This window comes from Columba livia, chromosome 11 (genome assembly GCF_036013475.1).
Source record: "Columba livia isolate bColLiv1 breed racing homer chromosome 11, bColLiv1.pat.W.v2, whole genome shotgun sequence".
Taxonomy (NCBI): domain Eukaryota; kingdom Metazoa; phylum Chordata; class Aves; order Columbiformes; family Columbidae; genus Columba; species Columba livia.
This window is the reverse complement of record NC_088612.1, coordinates 18,458,051-18,486,001: the sequence shown is the minus strand read 5'-3', so window position 1 is coordinate 18,486,001 and position 27,951 is coordinate 18,458,051. Positions and strand designations below refer to the sequence as shown.

The following is a 27,951-nucleotide window of genomic DNA, read 5'->3' as shown; positions in this document are numbered from 1 at the left end:
TCCAGAAGCACCACTTACCCAATGATACAACTATGTTTGGCAAATTCTAAAATTAGCAGACTAAATAGAAAGTTCAACATAATGTATTCATCTCATTATCTGACATTTGGTACAGCAAAATACAGCTAAAAAACAGTCATTTACACATATGCCTCATAATACCTAACACGGTCAACAAAGAAATACATGAAAAGGTCAACTGACCTGAGCTGTTACGTTGCTCAATCTTGTTTAACTCATTAAAGTGGCTGGATAAATATAACCTGCTTCTGAAATAAAACCAAATCAGGGGGAAAATCTCTGATTTATTTATACAAGTCAGTGGCTAAAACAAAGGAACACAGAGCCAAATAAAGCAAGCATCAATTAGCAGCAGCTTTTAGCAACGTTCCAGGACAGAAGCGAGACCAAAACCGCTGGCGCTCCCCTTGACGCAGGACATCTGACAAACTGGAAAACTTGTAAAAGAGAAGAGACAAAGTCAGAGAAACCTGCTTCACCACGGAACACCAGAGAAGCACATGCTTTTACTTTCTGGGGAAAGTAAAAATATGATGGGATCATAGTGTGGGAACACCTAAATGGGAAGAAGATTTCTGATAATGCACAGTAACAGCCAATATTTGGAAGCTGAAACTGGATGAGTTCAGGTAAGAATGAAATGATTTTTTTAATGCCAAGAGTAATTAATGATGAGCATAATATACTTAGGATATAGTCGACTCTCAATCATTTGAAGTTTTTAAATCAAACCTGATTACCTCCTAGAAAAATATGATCCTAGTTAAATCATAATTTATTAATTTGGTGCAAGAGTTATTGGGTGAAATCCAACGTCCAGGAGCAAAGTACTCACTTCCAGACATTTCTCCTGTTAAAGTATTATTATTAGTTCCTAAGTAGAGCAGAATCAGAAATAACGCAGAGCTTTAACAGCTGAAATGATTTAATGTCAGCGTTACCACCTCTGTTCTGTTTAACTTTAGCACCTCACGTCTTGACTGTCTGAAATCTTTCTGAACTAACTTTAGTACTCTGGTGTAAACCCTTCCTCTGTGACAAACCTTCACAATCAACATTTTGATGTAGACTTTGAAAAACAGTATTTTCCTTCATCAGCCAAAAGAACGCTTTCTGCTAGTCCTGCTTCCTAAGTCTGAATAAGAAGCTGATGTAGAAAGCCCGTCTGAACAGACCTCGGGAACTAAAACTGTTCAGAAGAAAACATTTCTGAATGAAACCCAAGTGCTCTGAAACGTTCTGACTGTTTCTGAAAGAACACACTGAACTTGTGTAACTCTACTCTACACTTGTTAAACTGCTCAGTGAACGAAGAAATAATAACTAATTAGTAAAATATAGTTGAAATCCATCTTAAGAATTTTCTTCTTCCCTTTTATCTAGTGTTTGAAGATTCTATCTAAAACGCCAGAGGCTAAGAAATGCAGTTCAAAGCTGCCTTACAAAAACAAACCAGACAACTGAATCCTGGGCTGCCCCTCTTTCTTTTTTTTTCTCTCCACCTTTAAATAAATACAGACATATCTTTATGTACATACAAAACCACAGACATGTTCGTGATTGCAGAAAATCTACATTCTTAGATTAGTCTTCCAGACATAAAATAATATTTTCTATTAAAATAGACAATTCTATTCCCTGTAGTACTCCCCTCTAGTGAAATCAGTATTATAATAATACCCCATTCCATCTGAAAATCTCAAACTGATTTTCAAACATGAGCAACTTGACCCACAACAGAATTTCAAGCATCAATGGAAAAGTATAATAATTTCAGATTAAAATGTGAGCCAGAATTGTCTCAGTAGCATTTGCATACCATAGGGGAGAGGTATTAATTCACTTTAAGGACGTATCTATATCAACTCCTCCCTCATGCATTGCTTACATGTTAAAGCACCCAAGCTCTCTAGGTAACGCTGTGCAAGACCACAGAAAGGCAGGCTCGAGAAACGCTGCTTCGCACCTTTTCCCGCAAAGCAGAGCGTGAATTCTGCAGACTTAAAGCTGATTCTGAAGCCTTGAAGACAAGGCAGCTCTGCTGGTTTCTGTGCTCACACCCCACACAAACTCATCTCCGTGGCCCCATCTAGGAGAGGATGCTCACCCTACATCTCCCCAGCGTCTGGGACCACGGGTGGTAAATGGGCCGTGTCTCACAGAAGCGGTTCCACCCCCTGCACGATGTTCGGTAATTGCACACTGCTGTGCAGAGCTCAGCCTCCAGCATCTAGGCCATGTGGAGAATACTGGTTTTTCATTTGAATAGCTCAGGTATACTAACTGCAACTTCACACGTATTTAGTATAAAGAGAGATAAATATCTAAGTACAACAAAAAGATGAAAAAGAAAGCTGTAGATACTAATACATCACTCAAATAAAAATGAGGCTTAATTTATTTTTTAATTAGATGAAAAAAAGAAGAGGCATTTACTATTATACTCTCTGAAAGTACATAATTGATAAGCAACTTAGAATTGGTCCAGGACTAGGGACAATACCATTACTAAGACATTAATTCTTAAGCTTGTTCTGGCACATTCTCATAAATTTACCTCCAGTCTATGCACATTATATACTTCATTCATTCTTTTGTTTCCAAACTTCTGCCCGCACTGTAAGGTAAACCACACTGGATAGGGCTCCTTACTGATCTACTGTATTATCTCACTGAATAAGATGAACCTTATTCAAATGATCTACTTCCAAGTTCTGCATTGTCTTTTCAGTTCAACAGTGAAATCACAGAGAGGCTCTCTATTATAAACACTTCCGCTGACTGAGACAGGAACCCTCACAATCTGGTTTGTGAAGTTTCAAGAGTCAGTGAAAGCCATAAAGGAAAGACAGGTAAAGGGAAACCAGCGAATTCCACGTTATCTGTTCAGCTGCTTTCACTCATGCTAAGTAGCATAATGGAAAACGGCTAATATTGCTTGGAAAAATAAGAACTGTCCTTACTGTGATAGGCAGCTCTGAGCATTGCAGAACTTGTGCTTATTAAAAATAAATGTTTAATCTATTTATAAACAACAGGGCATCTAGTAAGTGCATTGATTAAAGGCGGAAAGCAAGGATAAAGGTTTAAGTCTCTAATACCAGGAACAACTGCTTCCAGATCTCCATAGATGGCTCCATTACCTAGGGCCAATTCTGAATAATTTCATAAATACAAGTTCCAAAGTGAATATATAAAAAGCACAACTATGTGACCTTGTCCTGTTCTCTCTCAGCACTTTACTGGACCAGAAATTGTCCAGTGAGTAGAAAGTTACAGATCTCTTGCAACACTGAGTTTAAACCCCTATGGCTGACAGTTCTCTATTGAAAGCTTTCGGCCACTAGAAAGCAGCACTGATTTCAGCCAAACTAAGCTATGAAAACCAGAGCAATCAAGCAAAACCAAAGATACTAAAATTACGCTGGAGAAGACATTCAGAGAGGGAGCTAAAGGTGTCTGAAAAGCTGCAGTGCTGTCAAGAGCACTTGAATCCTAAATACTTCTTTCCCGCAGATTGCCCTGGGTACTCCCTTGTAACCTCTTGGAATATTTGCCTGTTACCCCATCTACAGGACAGCAACCAAGGTCTCTGGGTAGATTAATAACGTGTGTTTGTGAAGCACTGCAAACATGAGAACAGACAACATAGGGCTTTCCAAAAAGATGGACTCAATTTGAAATCACCGTATCCCTGCATTGGGTCCGTCTTTTTGAAGCACCGTGTATAGGTGATATCTTCTCAAGTCAGATGTAGAATTAAAGAATACTTTCAAGAAAATGTCTGTATACGTACTATGTGTGTACATATACCGTTAGACTAAAAAGGAAATTAAAACTTTAGGTCTTTAGAAACTATAATAATAATTACTTTATCATGAGCTCTGAACTGCCATCTGCTCATTAGCAGAAAGCAGTGCCTGTACTTTAATGATACTAAAACATATCTCTTGTCCTGTGAATGCTTAGTGAAGAATCTCTGCATACCATGGAACGTATACATATCCATTATATCCATTCTGATGTGATGTATTAGTTCCAAATTGACATGGAAGGAAAAAAAGCCTGATCTGACAGCAAAAGGCTACAAATAGTACAGCATAAGTGCACTGGAAGCTGACAACATTTAATTGCATCCCACAGAAGCAGAAATCAACACTGCAGTTTTCAACCAGGCACAGTAAATTAACCTCTGAATAATCTCGGAATAAGTACACAGCAGAGCTTATCTGTGAACTGAACTTGCCTTTTAATACCATTTCCAGCAAACAAGTTAAAAAATAGTCTGTGGCTGACCTTTAGTAACAAGTTCCTATCTGTATGTTCATCTTGAGAAAAAGGTTAATCCACAGATTACAGAAACTCCGGGCAAACAAATTATTGATGATATAAAGCTGCCTCGTCCAACCTGCAGCACACACCACACATCTGACCCATTGACTTCTGCCCGGCAGGGCCGGGGAACAGCTGTCTGGGTAGAAAACGCTGCCGCCTGCTCTTGGAACTCACAGCCACTGTCCTGCTCCTCTCAAATCCACTGCCCTTGTTGATCACATCAGGGGATGTTTCTACTACTAGTAGCAGTTTGGACCACATGGAATTAAGATGGTAGGCACAGTACAATACACTGTACTCAAGCCTTTCAACACTGTGGAACCTTCAAATCATGTTTTACTGGCACTGTGCACCACTGGCTGAACACGTATACATTAAAAACTCTCAATCTCCAAGTTAAAGGGCTTAAAGAAGTGAATTAATTTCAAGAAGGGTTACTTCAGATCGTCTATCAGTTATTCATGCTGCATCAGTTCCTGAGTTCACGCTCTGAACTCAGGTTCTGTACTTTCCTAAGGACAGCTAAAGACCAGATTAACACTTGCTACAAAGGAAGTTGAAATGCAAATTCCCTTCGTTACCTTCTGTGTCAGCAAAATCATTAGATTTTTGGGGGTAAATTACAGAGTTCTAAGGACCTGAATTCTAGTCTTAGCTGGTAAAACAGACTGACTTTTAAGTTTTGCAAATTCAATACACTTCATAAAGTCTGGATTTTGACTTTAAATTATTTTAAAACTGTTATTATTAATTCAGCTTTACATTTGATTAATGCCTTCCCTTCACGTGACACCACCGCAGCTCTGGACCTGGCTACTGCAGGAGCATCCAATGTTGAAAAATTAATGGATGGACTAAAAAATCTGTTCTTTGTATAGAAATATATCATATGTTTAGCTAAAATGAAGCTTACAGTTATAGCTTCTATCTATAAAAAACAAGAGTAGCAACTACTTTCACGCAGAACAACCCCCCAAAATGTTGACGAAAGCACAGTTTAAGAGTCTTTATTTTTTAAACACTTGGGCCACAAAATACCCACTGCCCAATATAAAAGAAGGCTTGTTGGTGTAAACCAACGCATCGTGTATTCAAAATCTTCAAATGGCTAAGAGCCAAAAGACACATATCACATACATAAAAGGCAGGCAGGAGGTGAGAGCAGGACAGGACCGATGACTCCGCAGGGTCCCACTGCCAGGGGAGCTGGGGGAGGCGCTGGACGGATGGGGGGCGCAGGGGCCTTTGCAGACTTGTTTCCATCCCCAGCCACAACCTGGCACTAGAGAGCGGGCAGCCGACCCGCAGCTCACACCAGTACAAGGGCACGTTACACAACAGCAGCTCATAAAGATGCCTATTCAACTCTGGGGATGTGGCTACTTGGTTTTTTTAAATGAACACTGTGCATGTGTGTACTTCTACCTTTTGCTATATATATATTCTTGCTGTATAATTGTCCATTTAAGTCTCGACAGGACATATACTGATTACCTGTGTAAATACCCTAATACACCAAAACCAGGAGACAAGCTGCTGTAAGAAGCTCAACAGGAGAAAAAGCAGTGCCAGTTCTAAGCATGTTAGCACGTGAAGTGCCACAGAATTGGCTGGACATGATGTTAGAAAGATGAGGGCATGCTCCAGCAGGAGACTCAAAGTGAACTAAACTGGGAACTGTTTGTCCACTACAAAAATCAACAACATTTTAAAGCCCATTTTCAACATAGGTGGTAACTAAACACAGAACTTCAAGAATTAACAGGCAAATTAATTTGGGAGGCAATATCTTTGGCCATAGAAGTAATCAGTATTAACCAAATTAAAGTCTTACGTAAGGATTTTTCTTCCAAAAAGAAACTTTGACTTTTAAATAGATTTATTATTTGTAAGGATTGAAACAATGTGCTGTTGTTTCTGTCAGTAGTGTCCTCTAGTGGAGAAATGGGAGATAGTAAGTAAACAAGAAAACAGAAGTGAACCGCATCACAGAAATCGCCCTCTCAAAAGAAATACAAACACCTCTTGATCACAAATGCACCTATAAAAGTTTGGCACATCGACCAAGCTTTTCATTATTATAATAATGCTTAAACATAAATGTTAAATAACTTTTTAAAGATTCAGTCCGACTGGGAAATCAATCAGTTGTGAGGCTATACACAATAACTGGTTGAGTCTGCCAGACAATACAATGTGCCTCTGTATGTATGTATATATATATATATATATAGCATCACAAAATACAATGTGGCTATAATTTGGGTAAAGCCACTAGTCCGTGACAGCTACGCTGACACCTCCTGTGATTTCTCCGGCCCCCATTGAATCCAGGTATCAGACTTTATGCCGCGTTTCTTCTAGAGGCGGAGGCATCCTTAACTTACCTAGTGACTCTGGTTTGCCTACAGAAATGCTTTGCTCCTGAAACCAGGAATCTGTTCTACTCACAACTCCTAAACTCATCTATTATTGTCTTCCATCTCCATCTCTTCCTTTTCCTACATAAAAGCCAACTAAAATAATGGGGGGGTGAGGGGCAGAAAAGAACTCTTCTTTTTAGGACCACAGATTTTTGTGACCCTTCAAGGCTCCAAAGACAAGAATTATTAATTTTGAAAAAATGAATCATTGCTCTGCCTGCTAATCGTCCTGCTTTCTTCGGTAATGCTGACCACCCTTGCCTTGAAGGAGTCTTGCTGATTTACAGACCTCAGTTAAACTTGCATCAATTGTTTTTAGCCAAAATTTAGGTTCAAAATTTGATGCTTCTAATTCACACTTGACAGTTCTCTTCAACTATGAAATAAAAGCCACAAACCTCAAGCTATGGCCTCTGTGCTTCAAAGCTAGTTGGATTTTTCCAGTAACATGATTTCGCATAAAATACACCACCTATTTATGTCTCTCTTGCTTAGCTTATGAATTCTTATTTCAAGAGTTTGATATCAAATTACGGTATCTCATACAAAACAACGATTATGTGCAGCAATTATGCCACATCCAGTTCAAATATAATCAATAGTAATTTTAGAAAAGCTTGAAGATACATTATTGCCTTTCAGCTCATCCAGAATTCTCTTCTCCTGCAAAATAAAATCCAGCCATTATATTCAGTGTCTTTCAATTCTCTGACTGCTACACTAGCAACACGCATCTAAGTATGCGCTGGAGCCAGCTTCACCAACTTTTGCAGCACCAAAATCAAATGTGTAAGAATTTGGGAACCACAATTCCCACTGTGTTCTTAAATATACAAGTAAGGATACAGAGTATTTATAGCACAGAATATTTGCTTCTAAAATTTATTTTGTCTGTATATACATGTCATATATATATTTATATACACATAGGGCAATTTTAAATCTCCATAGAGACTTTCGAAGAAATTTATCATGAACGGTACAAAAGCTTACACACGTTGCATATAACATTGCTTTTGTTCCACACCTTAGTCAAGAGTTTTTAATCGTATTGTTTCAGTTTCTGATGAATCAGAGTTTGCATTATTGGGCTGAGAAAAATCAGGAGTAGCCAGCCAGGCAATCCAGTGTGCCTTCCAAAAACTGGCCTATTAATCTTCACACTGGCTATGGTCACCATATCCAATGGGCCTGACAGTTTAGAGAATAAAACGTAAATACTGGGCGTGACTGTGTTGCTAAAGCCAGCCATTTCTGACAGTCTTTACAATGGGATAAACACTGTCTGTCTACAGTCCCCTTGTATTTGAAAGCTACGACAAACATTTTACTGAAATGTAAATAACTGACATCATGACTGCTAAAGCAGGAGGCTGAAAAATCTATCTAAAAATCACAAAACCAAAAACATTGCTTGACACAAACCAAACCATTAATGGTCACTGAGAGAGCATGTTTCAGAGGTCATAAGCATTGAGATGCCTTTTAAAAAAAAGTATTTAAACACTGCAGTTATTTAATAGCTCAGATTCACGCATTTTTAGTTACAATATTACACCTTTTCTAAGGAGGTATATTTTTCCCCCTTGAATCTGTTTCTAGTAAGAATTCCACTCTGAATTACTAATAGAAAGAAGCATCTTGAAATTTAGCCTACTGCAAAGCAGCTACTTCTAGAATTGTATGAAGAGAGCACGTATCTAACTATATGCGCTGTGGCCCGATTCATTAAAAGCCTCCTCTTCTATTCTTCTGGTTGCATTTCACTTCCACGCTTTAACAACTTAATTTCCATTCACTATTATTTACTAAGATTTCTACAGCATCTAGAGAGGAAGGAGGAGGCTGGGGACACGGCTACCCTCAAAACTGTACAAAATCATAGTAAGTTTTACGAACATCAGAACCAGTGAATTCTTGTTTGGTCGGGCTTTGTGCCCTGTGACAAACGGGTGAACTTCAGCTGTAAGGTTTGCTTAGGCTGGAACATTTTTAATACCTCCATCCTTCTCCTGCAGCTGCAGCCCTCTCCTCGGGAGCATATCTGCGAGATCTTCTGTCAAATCACTTAGTTAAAAGAATCCTAGAACTTCTGGCATGATTATCATCTTTTTTGAACAATGTTTCTGATGAGAAACATCATATAAAAATCATTCCAGTTAAGCAGATTAACTGCTGCATTTGGATTCCAAAATTCATGAGGTTCCCCCGTGATTTTATTGAATCTCTGTGTCATCCTCCCAGTCAGAAGGATGAGAGATATGTTAAGGGCTTGTCCACATGCCACATGTAAGTATTGTACAAATTTAACTGAAGTGATTTAAGAGCAGTGTTTCAGCTGTAGCTGAGCCAGGTGAAAAGGCTCCTGCCCTCAGCTGCTTGTCACAGTTCTTTAAAAGTAGGATTTTTAAAACCTGGAACCAAAAAAAAAAACCCTTTAAAAACAAATTTTAGGAAGAACTTGAGGACAGTGATGTTCTGTCAGCAAGTCTAAGGAAGACCATCTGCTCCAGGCCAGGTTCACAGCCCTTGACACGCATGTACTTCAGTCAGTGGAATGTCTAATGTCTGTGCAGTAGAAAATGGTTTTGTTTTTTTAATCAGTAAATCTCACCTCTATACATTGAGGGAAATGATATAACCATAGGCAACTTAAAACTTTATCTACAGTCACACTAACAGGATACACAGCTTTAAATATACTGGTTTCTCTATAAGTGCTCATGTCAAACTTCAGCAGTTAATCTGAGATTCTTTGAACGCCTGAAACACACTGTTGCCCTCAGTAATGGATGTGCAAGATTAGTCATCAAAGAATGAACATGCATAAAATCAAAAGAACTGTGGCAGAAAAACTGTTTTAGCCCTGCAGTTTCAAACATCAGCTCTGCCTTCTTTAAGAGGGTACATGAGTTTTTCTTTTAGCATCAAAGGTCCATTCATGGGAGATCTTACACTGAGCGTTATCAGATCTTATTAAGAGCTTGAAGAGTCCCATATGACAATCTGCCAAGAGCAGGCCAGGGCTCTCTGCTAACATTTGCATGCATTTTGCTGTTGTGTCTCTGCGTGTGTTTGTTTTTTTAGTACAGCTTTAAACAAAGCAGAGGTGAAAGTGAATACAACTTCCTTCCAGGATTTCTGCCAGCAAGGACGAGAGCCTGTGCACACAACCCAGAGACTGCCTTGCAGTAACCTAGAGCAACCCACACCAGCACCACAGCAGCACATGTTGTAGATTCATCTCGGGGACAGCACACCAGCTGCATACAACACAGCAGGATTTGTGCCTCCTGCTCGATGTTACTGACAGAAGCAAGGACACATGACCTAAGGGGTACAAATCTACTTAAAACCGGGACGACATCGTGGTTTATGACTTAAAAGCACCTTTTATGTTTATTTAATTAAAATGCACGTGAACCACAGGCTCCAGGTAATTTATGTTCCAAACCCGCACTTCAACTTGCTCACTTACAGATACTTTCCTGGTATAGGGCGCAATACTCCCAGGGGTTCATCCAAGAAAGCCAACGAGGACATACCAAGAAGTGTCTGGAGATCTAACAACCACTTGAAGCCAAGGAAAGCAACTCCTCTTTCATTTTTAGCACTCAAATCATGTAGTGCATTCAAAGGGAAAGGCGCAGATTTTGGTGTGCTGCACGGGGAACCGGCAGCAGCCTATGAAGTCTGCGTTCATGGGCAGCAGGTGAGGTGCTACAATAAACAGACAGGACTTAAAAACACACGGTGGCCAAGATGTACCTCTGCCTGAGAGACAGATTTCTCAAACTGGACTATCTAGAGGATATTCCAATATAAAAACCTTTCAGTTTACATTAAACAAACTCTTCTCGCAACACAGGTGAAATCACTTGGCCCCAAGCGCAGAACCTGTTTATGTCCAGCAGCCCAGGAAGGCATGTGAACCAAAACCAAGTCTGACCACAGTAATCGGGCAGGCATGCATCACCCTAGAATGTTCTCACATTGTAAAAGAAGTTCAGAAGTGAGAAAAAGCCTTATTAATCACAATGAAACACGACAGATGAAGACTAAGTCCAAAAAGGAATTGCTAGTCTGATTTGATTCTATCTGAAGGCAAAACCCAGTAAGAAACGGCCACCAGTCTTTTGTGTGGCTTCTGATTCAAGTTTGCATCAAGAACACACGCCCACCCTTCAATGCTGTTTTAGCACAGTCATGGAATTTGTAATGAACTGAGTAACCCATCCTTCTGTTGAGAAATTTAATGGTATTTATTTTTCTTACGTACTGTTACCAACAGTAGCTCAGCATTTTAGTTCATGGTTTGTAAAACAAATCTTTATTTCCCTGGTGAGACTGCATAAATACATTTTTCAGTCAGCACAAACAATTAACTAAAGAAAAATCCAAAGTTTCACAGTATGACTGAAAAGAGGGGTTTTTGGATCCATTTTATTTTACAATACTTCTGCATGACTACTTCTGAGCCTGAAGAATTTCTGCTAAGTAGCAAGGATCTATTGTAGTGAACTCTGTCCTCCCTCAGGGCAATTCTTTATTCAACCCAGGCCATTAGCAAGGGTAAATCAATGTTATCAGCTCACACACACTGACAGCTTGTGTGGTTCCCACTCCCTCATTCCTCCCCCCACATTATGGTATATTTTTATGCTCTCCAGGGAAATTCAATTAACAGTGCCAGTCTCCTCCTCTCGGTCGATGACTGACACCATCAAGATTCTTTTCACCGCCCATTGACATGTAAGATGTGTCTGCTGATTTCTTGACTCGCAAGCTAACAAGAGAATTACTATCCACTTCTATAAATGACTATGTACAATCTGTGCCGTAAACACACTGACAGCTATTGAAATCAATCTTTCTTGACCTTATTGATTAGGACACTCAGATATAATAATACTTCTTCAGTGGCAGAGTAATGTTTTATGGGTAAAAACCCCAAATCAACAACAAAATAATGGATGCCTAATAATACTATCAGATTTATCTTTTTAATTCCCCACTGCAGACTCAACAAGCAATAAAATATTACAAACTAATGGTTAACGTTTAGTTGCAATTCATGTCTTATTTAACAAAAATTTCAAAAACCACCTGCTGATAAGAGGCCTGATACGACATGACTTTCCACTAACAGTTTCCAATAATTATTTAGATAACTTTCAAAACAGAGATCTCTCTTTATAGTCTTCATGCAACATGTTTTCTATATTCTGAAATAAATGACAAGTGAATTTTTCAATAATTAATGTCAACACTGCAAAATTTGAAAATGTCACAACTTGTTCAGAAAACACTATAAAATTTGATAAGCAGCTCTAAGTAATTAATAGAACACACCACAGAACCCCATGCACCCCAGGCAGTGTTCAGTGTCTAAAAGCACATGCTATTAGCCATGGTGTTCCACACTAAGCTGTGAAAAGCATCGAGCAGAGCGCTCATCTTCACAGACCCCAACTCTGAACCACAGTGATGCAACCCCTCCTCGGGCTTCATTACTTTGTTTTCTCTCTGAACTACAGATGAATTACAGATATGAAAGAGAAGCGTTTTCTAATGGTTAGAGAGAGAACAGAACATAACAGTCAAGCTGAAAACTCAAATACTGTGATGCTAATGGAGAAAAAAATGCATTACAAGAGACAAAGCACTATGGCAGCTCACCAATCATGATGAAACAGTAAAAAAGATACAAATGCTATGCTATCAATTAAAATAATTCAACATTTACCATAAAACAAAACAGGCTCTACAAACTTAGCCCTTTGAAAAATTTCAAAACATAGAAATATCCCATATATATGCACACTGTCCCTTCAATCTGCATCAACGACCTACCCAAAAACAAAGGCTTTGCTATACTCTGGGAAAACCAAACAGATCTGTGCTCCTTCAAAACTCAACTGGAACACCATAATACGGTGGTTGTAACAGCAAAGCTGGCTCAAATTCTTTCCTCTGCTCATTGTTTTGGCCCCTTATTGTAAAAGCTGTTTGTGGGTACACACTATAAACTAGATGATTGAAATAGCCCAGGCTAAAAAAGTCCTAATGAAAGTACAGTGGAAGTACAGCTTGTCATACCCACACAATCTAGCGTCAGTCAAGAGTGTTTTTGGCACTTCTGCAAACCTGCCTGTATAAAATCAGATGTCTAAGTAAAAGCATCCACAGCTGCACCCACCACAGAAAAGTGTAACAGCAGACACTGCTTCTTACACAGAGGTCATGTACTGATCGATTTGTTACAAACATTCCCAGATCCAAACTGGTGATATCTGAGGGCAACACAGTTTATAGGTTAATCGTAAGTTATATAGTAAAAGTCACAATACCTCTTTCTCCAGAATACGAGAGATCTCTCCTAAAGTCCTGTCCAGAGCAGAAACCTTGTTGTTCCCCAATGAGCAGCTATCCTGCATCTGGAGGTGCTTTAGAAGGTCTTTTGCTAATCGCTGTAACCTTCAACATTAAACAGAAAACAAAGATAAGCAAACTCTCCACATCATGTAAACTTTCATCTTGGTAATTAAACTCTAGTAAGTGAATTTCAAGAAAGCAGTCACAAAAGTCTGTGTAAAAGTATTATTATAATAGCATGTAAAATACGAAATACAGCAAGAAGATTCAGTCGGCCTAGGGTGTCTATGACATTTCACTATCTACTTTTTCAGGGAAATGGCACAGGAATAGTGTGAGCAGTACAGCCATAAAGGTGCTTCTTTATTAGCTACGTGTTTGTTTCGGTAGTTGTTCTATAATTTCCCTATTCCCCCTCCATACTTTACCGTGCTAGGTTTTGCCATGTTAATTTTCGACATGGTTTCATCCTCCTCTTCTTCCCTCATTCAATCCTTTCCACTTAGCTGAGCAGTTCACTCTAGAGATGAGTAAGGGAAACAGAACAGCAGACTACTTGGCTAATTTCTTATGGGCGTCATAAAAGAAATGGCTCTTCAGGCTTATTTGAATAAGGGAAAAGCAGTGACTTTGCAGACTACCTCAGAAAGGGCATTTTGTTAATGAGGGTCAGTAATGAAGCCAAAATGCAGAGATGGGACAGATATAGACACATGTTGGGATTCATTTCAATTTTACACATCCACATCTGTGCAATTTGCTGACACTCTCCTGCTAGGCAGTGAGGAGAAATACACAGTTCTAAAGCACCATTCATCTCATCTTCACATCTAAAATAAAGCAGTCACAAGAGTGCATCCCTCTTTGCCCTGAGTGTAAAGTCAGTAACCAGCTCAGACGTAACTTCGACATCTGTAGACACATTAAGGCACATGATACAAATGCTAAACGCAGTCCCTGAACTGGAGACTGAGAGCAGCAGGGAGGACGTATCAGTCAGTACTTGCCATGTACTTGTCAGTCATTGTCAATCTGCTACCAGCTGCTCCTCGTCACAGGCGCAGCATTTGGGGGACCTTTGGTTTGATCTGCTGAGCAATTTGTACTGAAAGTGGGAAGAAGATGGTAACTGAGCAGGACTGGGAAAAACACTGTTACAGAAGCAAACACAGCCCATAGGAAGGACAAGAGAGAGGAAGGGTACCAATGCCTATCATGAATACTTATCATCAGTGTGAAAGTGCCAGAAAGTGTCGCAAAGTGACCACAGAGTAATGGCAAATAGAAAATTACATTAAGTAGGCTCCCAGAGGCATGAATGGAGACAGAATGGCTGGGGAACGCGCCACAATAGTCCCATGTATTAAAAAAAAAATTGGGCAAGAATAGAGAGTTCAAGTTAATCAACAGGAAACAGGTACTCTGTACCTTTTCTTTGAAAAAATTAAGAGCCTTGTTAAAAGCTTTCAAGAGACTCTGCAAATACATGTATGTTTTAAAAGTACAAATAAAAATGATTTGCAGAATTTTAAGTCTTGGAATTCTTATCATCTGGCCAGCTGAATCCGCTAATATCCAGCCAGGATTTTTCTATGACAAGAAAAATAAAGGGTGATTATGTCCTGATGAGATTTTCTGCACTGCTATTTCCTCTGTGGAAAATGAGGTTGGAGGAAACCTCTGTCTAAGTCAGTGAGCCACGAGCCAAAATTGGAAAGAAATTTAAAAGCCCAAACACAAATAACGGCAGGACTTGTGCAGTAAATCAGACGACCACTAACTCTGCTGAGCATAAAGACTGGATTGCCGCACCAATGAAGGCAAATTGCTGCAATCCAGGAAGATGATCGAGAAGCAAAGTGTCTCAGGTGTTCTCACAGAACATGATTTAGAATACCTGTTCCCCTGGCAATATCCTAGTGCATTAAGCAAAAATAAAGACTTCCTCTCTTTGAAACATCTAACCAAATTCCATGATTAAAGCATATATAAAGCATCACAAAACCCCCACCACACTATATTGTAACTTCATCTGACAGAAGACAGCAAGATGGGTTTCCATTTGCTTCATTTCAGATCACAGGAATGGAATTCAACCAGGAGTAACCACAAGGCTAAAGAAAGAGACTTTCCTAATCTACATCAGGCATCCGCATACAAAATGTGTAAGGTTTACCAAAACACTACACACAAGGACTCAAACAGAAAACAATTGTCTTATGCTGTTACTTCTGTTGACAAATTTCCTTTCATTCTCTTCAGTCTGTAAAGATGCTACGTAAGTTAAAATGTCACGTTCAGTTTCTGTCCTCAGTTAAAAAAAGATGCTGTATAACACCACTTTAACTCTCAATGAAAAGCTTCCAGGTTTCCATTTCTTCTACAAGTCTTTCAAGACACTTTTACCAAAATTCAAATTTTCTAAGTGTGTGTTCAGCATCACACAGTAAGAAACATGAAGAATAAACATTCAGTTCTGCCACATAAAAGAATTACCTCTTACATCCTCACATCCTACTGTATGTTGGTCTTCTGCCAAAGAAAGGTAATGTATGCTATGTGATCACATGGGGAAGAGAAGGGAAATAAAAACTCCCTCCTCCCATTTTAATTCAATATCCTTTATACTGACTTCTTGGCAGTGTCGAACAAATAAGAATAACTTGAGGACTGTTCCAAAGGACTAAAAATCTGTGGAAATTCACTTATGCTTGGATATAGAATTTATCATTGATATGAACAGATTTGGAAAGAGAAAACTCTTTGTACCTATTGTATTCCTCGTATAATATTTGTAAGCACCGTAGATTAACAGAGCATTGTATCATCATCTGATCCACTGACTGTGTGGAAATACATTTGAGTCCAATTCCAAACATTTCAAGACAATTATTTAATCTTCCTTCTGTCCCCAATTTGCATCCCTCCAAGGCTTATTAGCTGTGCAAGGAATAATAAATGACTGAAAATTTATTGGGCTAAATAAAAGGGAAACTTAAGTTAATGTCTTTTTCTTTACAGTTATATACATCTCACTAATTAAGATTTTAATATTGCCCACAAACAGATATTTCAGAATGCAGAAGAAAGATCAGAAAGGATATATGGCACTGATTGGTCTTGGAACGTTACCATGTCATTACCTGATCTTTCTGCACTCCAAATGGGAAAATGAGGGTCATTTATATTAAAAGTTTATATAGCAAGTATATAAACAAAATTAAAACAAAGCACTGTATGAATTAAAGGTTTCTTTTTAGCATGGGCTTAATATTTTTAGCAGGTTTAATATATTTTATAGGCTAATGGAAAAAGATCTCTGCTAATATTTATAGGTCACATTTCATCTCTAGAAAAAAAGCCCTGAAATAGTAACATCAATGTATTTTAGCACTTCCGCATTTAAATCCATGATTTCTTGGCTGTACGCTGGATGTATGCGAGGCAGGATCAGCGTGACTGGGCAGAGCGCTGGGTTCTGTGCGGTTCGTGCTCCCGGCCGGCGCTGCCGAGGGCGGCCAGACGCCAGCCCCACACACAGCCCCGATTCTTCCCCATCCAGCCCGTGCCCGGAGAGAACTGAGAAGGTCTGTGGCAGTTCCTGCACGGCCCAAACAGGGAGTCACGCTGTATCCCCTGGAAGCAACGCACGGCCCCTGCGCTATTCTGCATGGCTGCAGCCTGAGCCCCGCGGCAAGGGTAGTATACACGGTGGCACACGTGGCATCCTGCGATCGCTCTAGGTGTGCAACGGAAAACACCTGACATTGACCATAACACTGCCAGCCATTAAATATTTGCAGCTTCACACACCTTCTTTTGTTTTTGAAAAACTATGAAAAATTCCTATAACTAATATTTCCGGAACTTATTTATATGTATTACCAATGTAAAGCTTGGAAAGCACCTGGACCAGTGCTTCCTTAATGCACAAGGTTTTATAAATCTGCAAACCATAAACTAACAAGAACTACTGAAACAGTCTATGAGCTGCAGCAGGAAATCAGTGGTCTCATAATATTAAGGTGGCTTAATCTTAAAGATGATCTAAAAAAGCTTTTTACCTGCCAAAGACTAATTCTGGGTTCTGTCTTTCTTCTGCAACAACTGACAACACAACTAAGAACTAAAATCAGATAAGAAATTGCATTCCATAAATGGTTTTACTTGATTGTGAAGACACAATAAATTTGGAGGGAAAGGAGTGAGCAAAGAAATGTGGCATAAGCAAAGAAGCATAAAAGAAAGTTATAGTTAATTCTTTTGTTCTAAAACACATTTGCTTCTGCTAAGCAAATAAATCTATCAGCTGTGCCACATTTTTAATGGAATTAGAAAAAAACTTTTTCATTTTTAAATTCCACAGCCCACTAAGTTAGAAGGATTTTCTGTTCATTAGTATACTTACACTCCAATCTGAGCACCTCAAACCCTCCTTGGCAATAAGCAAAAAGTACTGGCATTTGTTTTGACACAAAGAACACATTTAGCACATGCCGTATTTACCGCTTTTGTTCTCTGATATGACTTTTCTCAACAACTTTACAGATCTCCCGAGAGCTGTTAAGACTCCTGCTATTGGCAGGAGGTTGCGCTCTCTCAGCCAGGTACAGTAGCATTTCATCTTTGCTCCGTACAGCACACTGTGTTCTGGCTAAAAAGGGAATCATTAACTACTTTCAGAGCTTCTCAAAGCAATAATGTTTCAGTGGAGATCTACTACTGTTTGTTTCTTTCAGCTAATTCTTCTTACTGTTGCCATGGGTTAAGGATTCTGTACTTTGTTCTGTTTCAAAGGTGTTTTCCTATTCATTTTGCCTGTATTAAGAACATGCTTCTCATGTAAACAGATACGGTCTGGGCTAAAACTCTGGCCTCCAGAAATTTCTTGCCACCTCTTACAGAAAAAGACAAAACTAGCCTTCCCTGTCCTTCTTCCATTTTGTATTATGTATTGTGTAAACAAATTGTAAGAGAAATAAACTAGGCTTCTGGTTGACTCAGAGACAGTCAGTCCTCTTTCTTCTCAAAAAGTCGGTTCTGAGCTGAACTCCTATTGTTCCCCCATTGTAGAGCCCTAACAGTGGCAATAAAGGAGGAAAATGAGAAAGCAGATGGAACAGAAGATTCTGCCTGAAAGCACACCAGTATTTCACTAAGTGAACTGAAACTAAAATGGTAAATTCAGGATCAGTCATGAGACTACAAAAAAAAAAATCTGAGTTTCTGTTGCACTGCAGTTGAGACACAACTGAGCAAAGTACATCACTGATAATCAGAAGTCAAAAAAAACCTGAAGTGGAAGCACTACAGCTTATCAGTATTTTCAGAGTCACTCACCCCACATTTCTGCTTCCTGACAACTAGATCCTAAGGTGGTTTTGCTTTTTTCTTTTTCTGGTAGCAAAGAAAAGCAAAACACAGAAGCTACAAATCTAAAAGTCTTAATCTGCCATGAAACTAATCTTGAAAATTGAACTGCTGATTATTAAGAAATGAAGCCAACAAGTGAACCTTCTTCCTCCATGTGTTTATGCAGGTGTGCCATCTGGTGGAGACGTTCCACCTTCTTATGTCAAACCTCAGTGACGGATTTTTATGACTTTAAAACACATGCTGAGACTCAGCAGCAGGTTTTCAAACTGCTGGAAGGACTGTGTGAAAGATAAGGCATACAGGCTAGCTGTATATCCAACCAAGGAAGCCTAACAGCAAGGATCTGAACAGCTTATCATTCTGGTACTGAGACGGACAGCAATCAATAACCATCTTTTCCATGCTATTTATGACCCTGTAGATCTGTGTAACATAACCCCACTAAAACTTCCTCCCATTACCATATTTTTCTCCAGAATGGGAAATACTAGTATACCAAGTCCCTAATACAGAAGTTATTGCAGAAATCAATCCTTATTTCCTTTCCTGTCTTCTCTGAACCTCAAACAATTCTAGCATATATTTTCTGAGATGAAGAACCAGAACCGCACATAGTATTCACAAGATGTAGATGACCTAGGCATTTGTACATAATGACATTCTTTGTTCTGTTTTTGCTCTGTTGTAAATAATTTTAAGAAAGGATTTCCTTTAACCACTAGGAGTACGGAGCTGATAGTTTCTTGGAACTACCTATCACTTCTGAAAATCCAAAGCCCACACTTTGCATGTGGCTGCAGAGCTCTATCAGTAACCTCCCTATTCTGCGAACACTGAATATCACAGAATCACAGAATGTGAGGGGTTGGAAGGGACCTCAAAAGCTCATCCAGTGCAATCCCCCCATGGAGCAGGAACACCCAGATGAGGTTACACAGGAAGGTGTCCAGGCGGGTTGGAATGGTTGCACAGAAGGAGACTCCACAACCTCCCTGGGCAGCCTGGGCCAGGCCCTGCCACCCTCACTGGGAAGAAGTTTCTTCTCAAATTTAAGTGGAACCTTTTGTGTTCCAATTTGAACCCATTACCCCTTGTCCTACCATTGTTTGTCACCGAGAAGAACCTGGCTCCATCCTCCTGACACTCACCCTTTAGATATTTGTAAACATGAATGAGGTCACCCCTCAGTCTCCTCCAAGCTAAAGAGACCCAGCTCCCTCAGCCTTTCCTCACACGGGAGATGCTCCACTCCCTTCATCATCTTTGTTGCCCTGCGCTGGACTCTCTCCAGCAGTTCCCTGTCCTGCTGGAACTGAGGGGCCCAGAACTGGACACAATATTCCAGGTGTGGTCTCACCAGGGCAGAGTAGAGGGGCAGGAGAACCTCTCTGACCTACTAACCACCCCCTTCTAATCCACCCCAGGATGCCATTGGCTTCCTGGCCACAAGGGGACAGTGCTGGCTCATGGGCATCCTGCTGTCCACCGGGACCCCCAGGTCCCTACACTGCTCGACATACATTCTACTTCTTTTTCGTTTTTTAACTGATTTCCACTTAGGCTACAGCTATATTGTTTCTTTTAAAATCCTGGGTGATAGACCTTTTTGGAAATCCAAAAGCTTTTTGGAAATCCAAATATTCTGCATGTTTGGCAACCGGTTTCAATGGAATCAGAACGCATAAGCTGAGAAATTTGCCGTTTCCAACTAAGAAGGAGTAATTTGACAGTGATAATAGGTCTTGTTTTAATCTTGTCACTCAACTGTTTTCATCTGTGCCTTATCCTATGTAATAAAAAGGTCAGTTCTTTAAAAAGCTCAGTGTCAGATTAAGACATCTGTGCATTAAAATATCTGTGCTTTCACCTTATGAACCTGACCAAATGGAGACCAAACATAAGATTTTCAGTCCCACAATTCCAGTGCTGTATTTTCACCATGAGTCTTGAAGTACGAAGCTGGAACCTTCTCGCTTCCAGGTAAGAAAAGGATGAGCGTATGTTCTCTTTACTATTGCATGTTACATGGTTAAACACATACAGTGCCTTCAGAAAAAACTGCCTTTACAACATCTGTCCTTTTGTATTAGAAACTGGTCTGTAATTCAAGATGCCAGTATGCCCCGTATTGAGTGAGGACCTTACTACACCTGCTCCACCAGAAATTTCAGAAGCATTTCTGCTACAGACAGGGGGGAAAAAAAGTGTACGTCTAAAAATACATAAAGTTAAATGCTTACTTGACTTTAAATGGAGAATCAGAGACAGCATTTTTTGCTTCCATCAAACTCTCATATTCCTTTGCCCTGGAGGAGAAAATATTCATTATTATTGACTATTCTCTGAAGTGTACAGTATGGAATACAAGCAAGATAACTGTAACCTTTGGGTTTTTCCTGTTTCACAGTAATGCATGGCACTACTGCCAATTGTGCCGTCATGATCCACACTGATGCTTAATTATTGGCCATTAACAATTCATTATTAAAATTACTACCTTATAATAACATCAGCACACAAATGGTGTATTTAACTTTCCAAATGGCAGAAAATAGTATAGTGATACATATAACTGCAGTATCCTACTGCTGATTATGAAATCATATCACATTGATCTGATGAAAATATTAGTAATTCAGACACGAAGTGCAGATCAGAAGATCACCACGTCAGAGAGATTAGAACTGACATATAAATAATTTGTTATATTTACAGGTACAAGAGTATTTTTTTATGTAACTAATGTCTTCATTGTAACATAATGAACCTTGTTAGGCATACAGCATAGAAGTAAACACCTCCACCAATGACTGTTTTACTGCTGGAAATAGAAACACAAGCCTCTTTGGTCCCTTAAAAGTATTATTGACACTGGCCACATGCCAAAAAGTAGGAAAAGGGAGAGGAGACTTTTTTCCACTGTTTTGACTCCACCCACCCTGTGCCAACAGGTAAAAATCATCACCAGCTCATCAAGCAAAACAGGATGCACAGGGGTGATCCTGTCACCATTTCTAACAACATATACACATGAAGTAAAATTAACCCGGATACTACAGTGATGCAGAAAAATTCAGTTCTCAGAGACAGAGCCCTGTGATGAAAAAACACCCAGCAGATAGTAAATGCATCTAGTTGTCAGAAATTTTAACAATTGCTCTTAGAATTTTTATTCTGAAATTAAGACTTGAGAGATGCAACGGGGATCTCTGGGGACTTCAGGGAGATGTGCTGTTCAAACCTCTTGAGGTTGTGTTCTCACATGAACAAGTGGTGACGCCATTCATGGCTCACGAAATCCTTCAAAAAAGCTGTGTATGCACACCTGAAGGAAGCTGAACTGGCATGTTGGACTAAACCTGTCAGTGGGTATGTGATCTGGCTCTACCAAGACAGAAACAGAAAAAAATCTGCCTCAGTGCCACTTTCCCCCATAAAAATGCTGTTTCCTATTAATTTCCAAGGTATTCTGAACATTAACTGCTGTCATTTGATATTCTTTGCCAGCTTTACAAATGTCCAATTGTTTTTTTTTCAAATCGAAGACTTTGACAGTGGCTTCCAATGGGAAACATGTTTCATTGCTTCACTGCAAAAAACTATTATTTAGCAAAGATTTAATTCCCATAATTCCTCTCAGATACATATACTGCATGTTTCTTTGTATTTTCTGTTCACCCAAGTGGATCAAGTTTTCCAAAGCTCCTCAAATTTTCCCTCAGCTTGCTTAACCTATACAACTTATGCTACATGCAAATATTGTTACATTACCACTAGCTCTGATTTATGGATCATTAATAAAGCTATTAATCACAACAGAATTTAGTATTAAACATGAAGGTGAGATTCCTTTATTAACCTTTTGCCTTCTTTCCTGCCTCTGCGCCAGAAACAACACATTTCAGCTTTGAGTTTTGTACAGACAAGTCAAACATGAATAACTGCCTAAAATACCTGTTACTAAATGAACATGACTGGAGTGCTTTAAATCCATTGCAAAACATATCTCCACTGTATATACTTCCTACACACTACCCCTCTATCGCTTGAGGTTTGCTTCCATCAAGCCTCTTTTTGCCATGGGGGTACCGAAGTATTCTTCTGCTGGCAGCACACACATGTTAACCTGAGATAATTTACTCAGCTATATATCAGTTGTTACTATAGCACCAGTTTAATGGCTTAGGTTATAAATATAATTAATAAGACTAACAAAACTCAACATATCTAATAACCCATTGATCACAATTTGTCCCCTCATTCACCTTTGCCCTTCATTGCTTTGATACTGTAATAGTGATTTAAGATCTAGAAACTCAGCAGAACAACAGGAACCTATTTGAATGCAGTTACTTATTTTTTAGAGTTTAAAATATCACAGCTTCCTAGAAACTGAAATGAACATAAAATTTCAAGTCTTAAGGTATAAAAGGGTTTGTTATAACAATTTTTTTTCTAGAGAAGAGGAATAGTTGCAAATATGTACTAAAACATGGTTCGCAGATAATCTGCTAAGACCTGTGAAACTATGTGCGTTATCGACATCAAATGCTCTTCACCTTCAAACCATCCTCAATAAAATAATTAAGTTCTTTAACTATATATTCCACCTAAATTCTGAGCTGACTCTGAGCAGTAAGCAGCTAGCTATCTGCTGGTAGTACTGTCCAGATTGTTGGGCAGAAACATAGTAGACATCACCTACAGTATTTAATTTAGTATGTCATATTGTAATTTGGAGGTTATTGCTTTAATTGCTTTAGCCACATAACTTAAGATGATCCCCTTTCCCTTGCTGAACATGGTAAACCTCCCCACCTCACCGGTAATAAACTTACATGCAGTATTTGCCATTTCTGTGCCTATTACTATAACTCAAGTGTCAATTATAGTAACTGTAGAAGACTGGCAAGACTCGTATGGCTAAAATTAATTTCCCAAATGGATTTTCTCCCCCCCCCCTCATCAATTTGTTGTTTGAAATTCCATGGAGCAACCTTTGCCTCATTTTGCTATTGGACATTTTTATTAGTAAGTCTTTTATGTTAACATTAGAAAACTCATGGTGAAATGTTCAACTGAACTCTCAGTTATTGTCAAGGACAGTAATCCCACCAAAAAGTTTAGTCACCCTGTCAAACTAAAAACAAGCTTAATGAACATGAATTTCATGTCTCACCAATACAATTATTCTTAGATTTTGAAACTTTGACTGTATTTTTCAGTAGTATACCACCTTTGGAAAATGATGCCCCTTTATTATTACTGTTGTACTTATAATTTTTGATGACCAATATGCTGATTCACCCAGCAGTCTGACACATTAGAACTGAAAATGTTCTGAAAAAGCTTTTCAACTATCCGTGCCAATAGCAAACTATTATTTGAGCTTGTATTCCATGGTCTGACAAACCTCTGACTAAATTCAACAGAAGCAGCTCTTGAAAAAGAAGCACAATTGGACCAAATAACTGCATTAAATCAACAGGTAATAGGAATAACTCTTCACCGTGAGCCATCAGAAACCTGGAAGACTATGTTAACCAGTTTCAACAATGTGGCATTCAGATAGTGGATTTGCTCATCCAAAGAAGAAACAATCAGAAACAGCAATACATTATAGAAGTATTGTGTTTTGAATACTAATGTGCCATTATTAGCACTATTATGAGTTAATAAAATATTCCATTTTTACCACAGCTCTAAAATTCCATTAAGGTGCTTTTCTCTTATTTGTAAACCTTCTTGCTTAAAAACTAGGTAGAGGAAATATCCGACAACGATTCTTATATTCCGAGAAGTATTTTTAGAGACAAATGCAAAAATATGTTAAAATATTCAGTGAAGTATTAACCTCAGCTGGGGAGTATTCAGCTATGAAGACCGACACCGCCAGTTCGTGATACAATGATGTCCTGCATATCATACTGATTTGCAGATGCCACTTTTTATACTAATAACAAATTGCAGGTCTGACAACTCACTTTCCATTTGAAGATATTTTTAACTTTCTTTTTGTTGTGACAGGCAACAAAAAATGATTAAATTTAGTCCTGGGATTTGACACTACAGCAGGCTGACTTCTATTTGTTGATTACTATTGATTTTCTTTGATACTTCATTTAAAAATCAATAGCTAGAAAGAAAAATAGGCATGGTTTACACAAATTTAAACATGCTATTGTATGCTAGGAGAGGCTACAGTTTTGGCAGGGCACTGGCATCCAATTATGAGAAAAGCTCTTAACAGGTGAAACCAAGGGCTCCAGATCGATATTCAGTTTTCTATCTCAATCAGAGAAAGTGGCCATAAATTAGGCTCATCAGTATTATTTTCTAGACACTCCCAAAGCAAATAATTTTACCATTTTTTTCAGCCTTCCACTGCACTCATACTAAAGGACAAAAAGTAAAGTTTAGAACAAAACTTAAAGAAAAAGAAAATTAAAAAGAAACCTGAACTACCTGGAGTTCATCCGTGCCTTCAGCTTTTTGGCTTTCTTTTTGGTTTTTTGTTTCTCCTCGCCATCTTTTAATGGTTCCACAGGAACAGAACTCTCAATCACAATATCCACGATGTACTTTTTCAATGACAGGTGCTCCTGCAGAAAATATTGAAATAATATTTAATCTTGGAGATGACATTATCTTCCCAGGAAACAACAATGCTAAATTTTTAACAAAAGGTTAACAAATTGAAGAAAAATTTTAAAACAGATTTTTAAACTGGAAAGAACATATCATGGGTATTTTGCAATAAAGAAAGGTAAAAGAGAATAAATGTTGTCTCTCATCCTGAGGAAACCATTATCTAACAGGTATGAGCTCCAGTTGACATCCTCTTCCTTCTCCAAGCTGCATGAAACCGATGCCTGCCCTACCAACACAACTCCTTATACTAAAAGAACTAATCCCTTCATTGTTGATTATTTTAATCCTTCATGAAAACACCAAACTCCTCTTAATTTTTGTTAAAATACATTGAAAGTACTACTTGCAATGTTACCATTTGTTGATAGGAATATTACTTTCTCTCTCACATTAAGAAATTTGCATTGAAGTGAAATACTGGTAAAATCCTGGTTGCCCACAGAAGACACGCTTTAATTTAAAAATAGTACAGCTTTTGCATAATGGAATCCAAGAAAAGTAAATGTCATTACACCGTGTGATTTTTAAATAAATTATTTGTTTCAAGATTTCTTTAAATGTTACCAAAAAAAATCCTGTTTCCTCAGAGGTACTTTGAGCAAAAGTCCAAGGCCTACATTTAAAATACTTATAACTAATCAACCAACAAAGCTATTCCCCTAAAGCTGTTTTCAATTTTGATTGACAGATGCTACCTATGAATAAACAGGAAGGTGTCTGTAACAATTCCAGTGACCTTGCCTTTGTTATATTTCATTCAATTTTTCCCTGCCCAACTCTCCAGCCTGTCCAGGTCTCTGATGGCAGCACAGCCTCTGGTGTGTCAGCCACTCCTCCCAGCTTGGTGTCATCAGCAAACTTGCTGATAGTCACTCAATTCCCTCGTCCAAATCACTGACGAATATATTGAATAATACAGGCCCAAGACTGACCCCTGAGGCACTGCACTAGATACAGGCCTCAACTGCACTCCGCCCCATTGACCACGACTCTCTGGCTTCTTCCCTTCAGCCAGTTCCCAGTCCACCTCACTACCCGATCATCCAGACCGCACTCCCTCAGTTTAGCTGTGAGGATGCTGTGGGAGACCGTAACAAATGCCTTACTCAAGTCAAGGTAGATCACGTCCACCGCTCTGCCATCATCCGTCCATCTTGTTATGTCCTCATAAAAGTCAATGAGGTTGGTCAAGCACGACTTTTCCTTGGTGAAGCCATGTTGACTGCCCCTAATCTCCCTCTTATCCCTGATATACCTTGAGATGGCACCAAGGAGAAGTTGTTCCATCAGTTTCCCAGGGATGGAGGTGAGGCTGACCGGTCTAGAGTTACCCGGGTCCTGCTTCCTGCCCTTTTTGAAGACTGGAGTGACATTTGCTTTCCTCCAGTCCTCAGGCACCTCTCCCGTTTCCCAAGACTTGGCAAAGATGATGGAGAGCGGTCCAGCAATGACCTCAGCCAGCTCCCTCAGCACCCAAGGGTGCATTCCATCTGGACCCATGGATTGATGGATGTCCAGATTGCCTAACTGCTCCCTAACCCAGTCCTCATCAACCCAGGCAAACTCCTCCATTGTCCTGCCTTCCTCTGGGGCCTCAGCGGTACGGGGCTCCTCAAGACAGCTCTGGCAGAGTAGACAGAGACAAAGAAGGCGTTCAGTAACTCTGCTTCTCTGTATCTTCTGTCACCAGGGCACCCACCTCGTTCATCACTGGGCCTGCGTTGCCTCTGGTGTTACTTTTATCTGCCACGTATTAGAAAAAGCTCTTCCTGTTGTCCTCGACCCCTCTCGCCAGGTTTAATTCTAAGGAGGCCTCAGCTTTCCTAGTTTGACTCCCTACACCCTCTGACAACAGCCTTATATTCTCCCCAAGTGGCCAGCCCCTCCTTCCATGATCTATAAACTCTCCTCTTCCACTTGAGCTTACCCAGCAGTTCCCTGTTTAACCACGCAGGTCTCCTGGCTCCCTTCCTTGACTTCCTACGTGTTGGGATGTTCTGATCTTGTGCCCGGTAGAAACACTCCCTGAACACCAACTAACTATCTTGGGCCCCTTTACCTTCAAGCAGCCTTGCCTGTGGCATTTCCCCTAGCAATTGCCTGAAAAGGCCAAAGTTTGCCTTGCTGAAATCCAGGGTTGCAATTGTGCTTGCTATCCTGCTCCTGCCACATGAGATCCTGAACTCCACCATCTCATGGTCCCTGCAACCAAGGCAGCCCTTGACCTTTACCGCTTCTACCAGACCCCCTTTGTTAGTGAGACTGAGGTTCAGCAATGCACCTCTTCTAGTCGGCTCCTCCACCCTTTGCATCAGAAAGTTCTCGTCAAGGCACCGGAGGAACCTCCTGGACTGTGGCTGGCCAGCCAAGTTGTCCTTCCAGCAAACATCAGGGAACTTAAAATCCCCACCACAACCAGGGCCTGTGACTGTGAGGCTGCTCTCAGCTGTCTGTAGAAGGCCTCATCAACCTCTTCACCCTGATCTGGTGGCCTATAATAGATGCCCATAATAGTATCACCCTTGCCAGCCTGCCCCTTAACTTTCACCCAACTAGTCTACTTCACTTGAAAAATGTATAACCAGATGTTCTTCATGATACTGCAACATCCTTCTATGCTAAGACAAGACTGACAGACACACTGAGGCTTATGTTTGTTTTCTTACAGAACACTGAACACATTATGAAGTATAGATCGCCATTGCTTATTAAGATAATTCATCTTTGAAAATGATTAGTGCCACAATAAGATGTGGCTCTTCCTTCCTTT

At 39.5% G+C, this 27,951-nt stretch overlaps 1 protein-coding gene and 1 long non-coding RNA gene across 11 annotated transcripts in view; one reads left to right on the top strand and one right to left on the bottom strand.

Annotated features, from left to right (window-relative positions):
* The window catches only part of SCAPER (S-phase cyclin A associated protein in the ER), a 154,137-nt gene that overhangs the window by 57,312 nt on the left and 68,874 nt on the right, over positions 1-27,951 (bottom strand). For all 10 annotated transcript variants that reach the window (XM_065076208.1, XM_065076203.1, XM_065076206.1 and 7 more), the window contains 3 exons: positions 24,996-25,132; positions 20,771-20,836; positions 13,130-13,256 (listed from right to left, as the gene is read on the bottom strand). In XM_065076208.1, coding sequence (XP_064932280.1) covers positions 13,130-13,256; positions 20,771-20,836; positions 24,996-25,132 — 330 coding nt within the window. The remainder of the gene's footprint in view (positions 1-13,129; positions 13,257-20,770; positions 20,837-24,995; positions 25,133-27,951) is intronic.
* On the top strand, positions 24-7,466 carry LOC135580508 (uncharacterized). The gene is made up of 2 exons (XR_010475288.1): positions 24-650; positions 1,405-7,466. It is a non-coding gene; the product is annotated as an uncharacterized LOC135580508 (long non-coding RNA).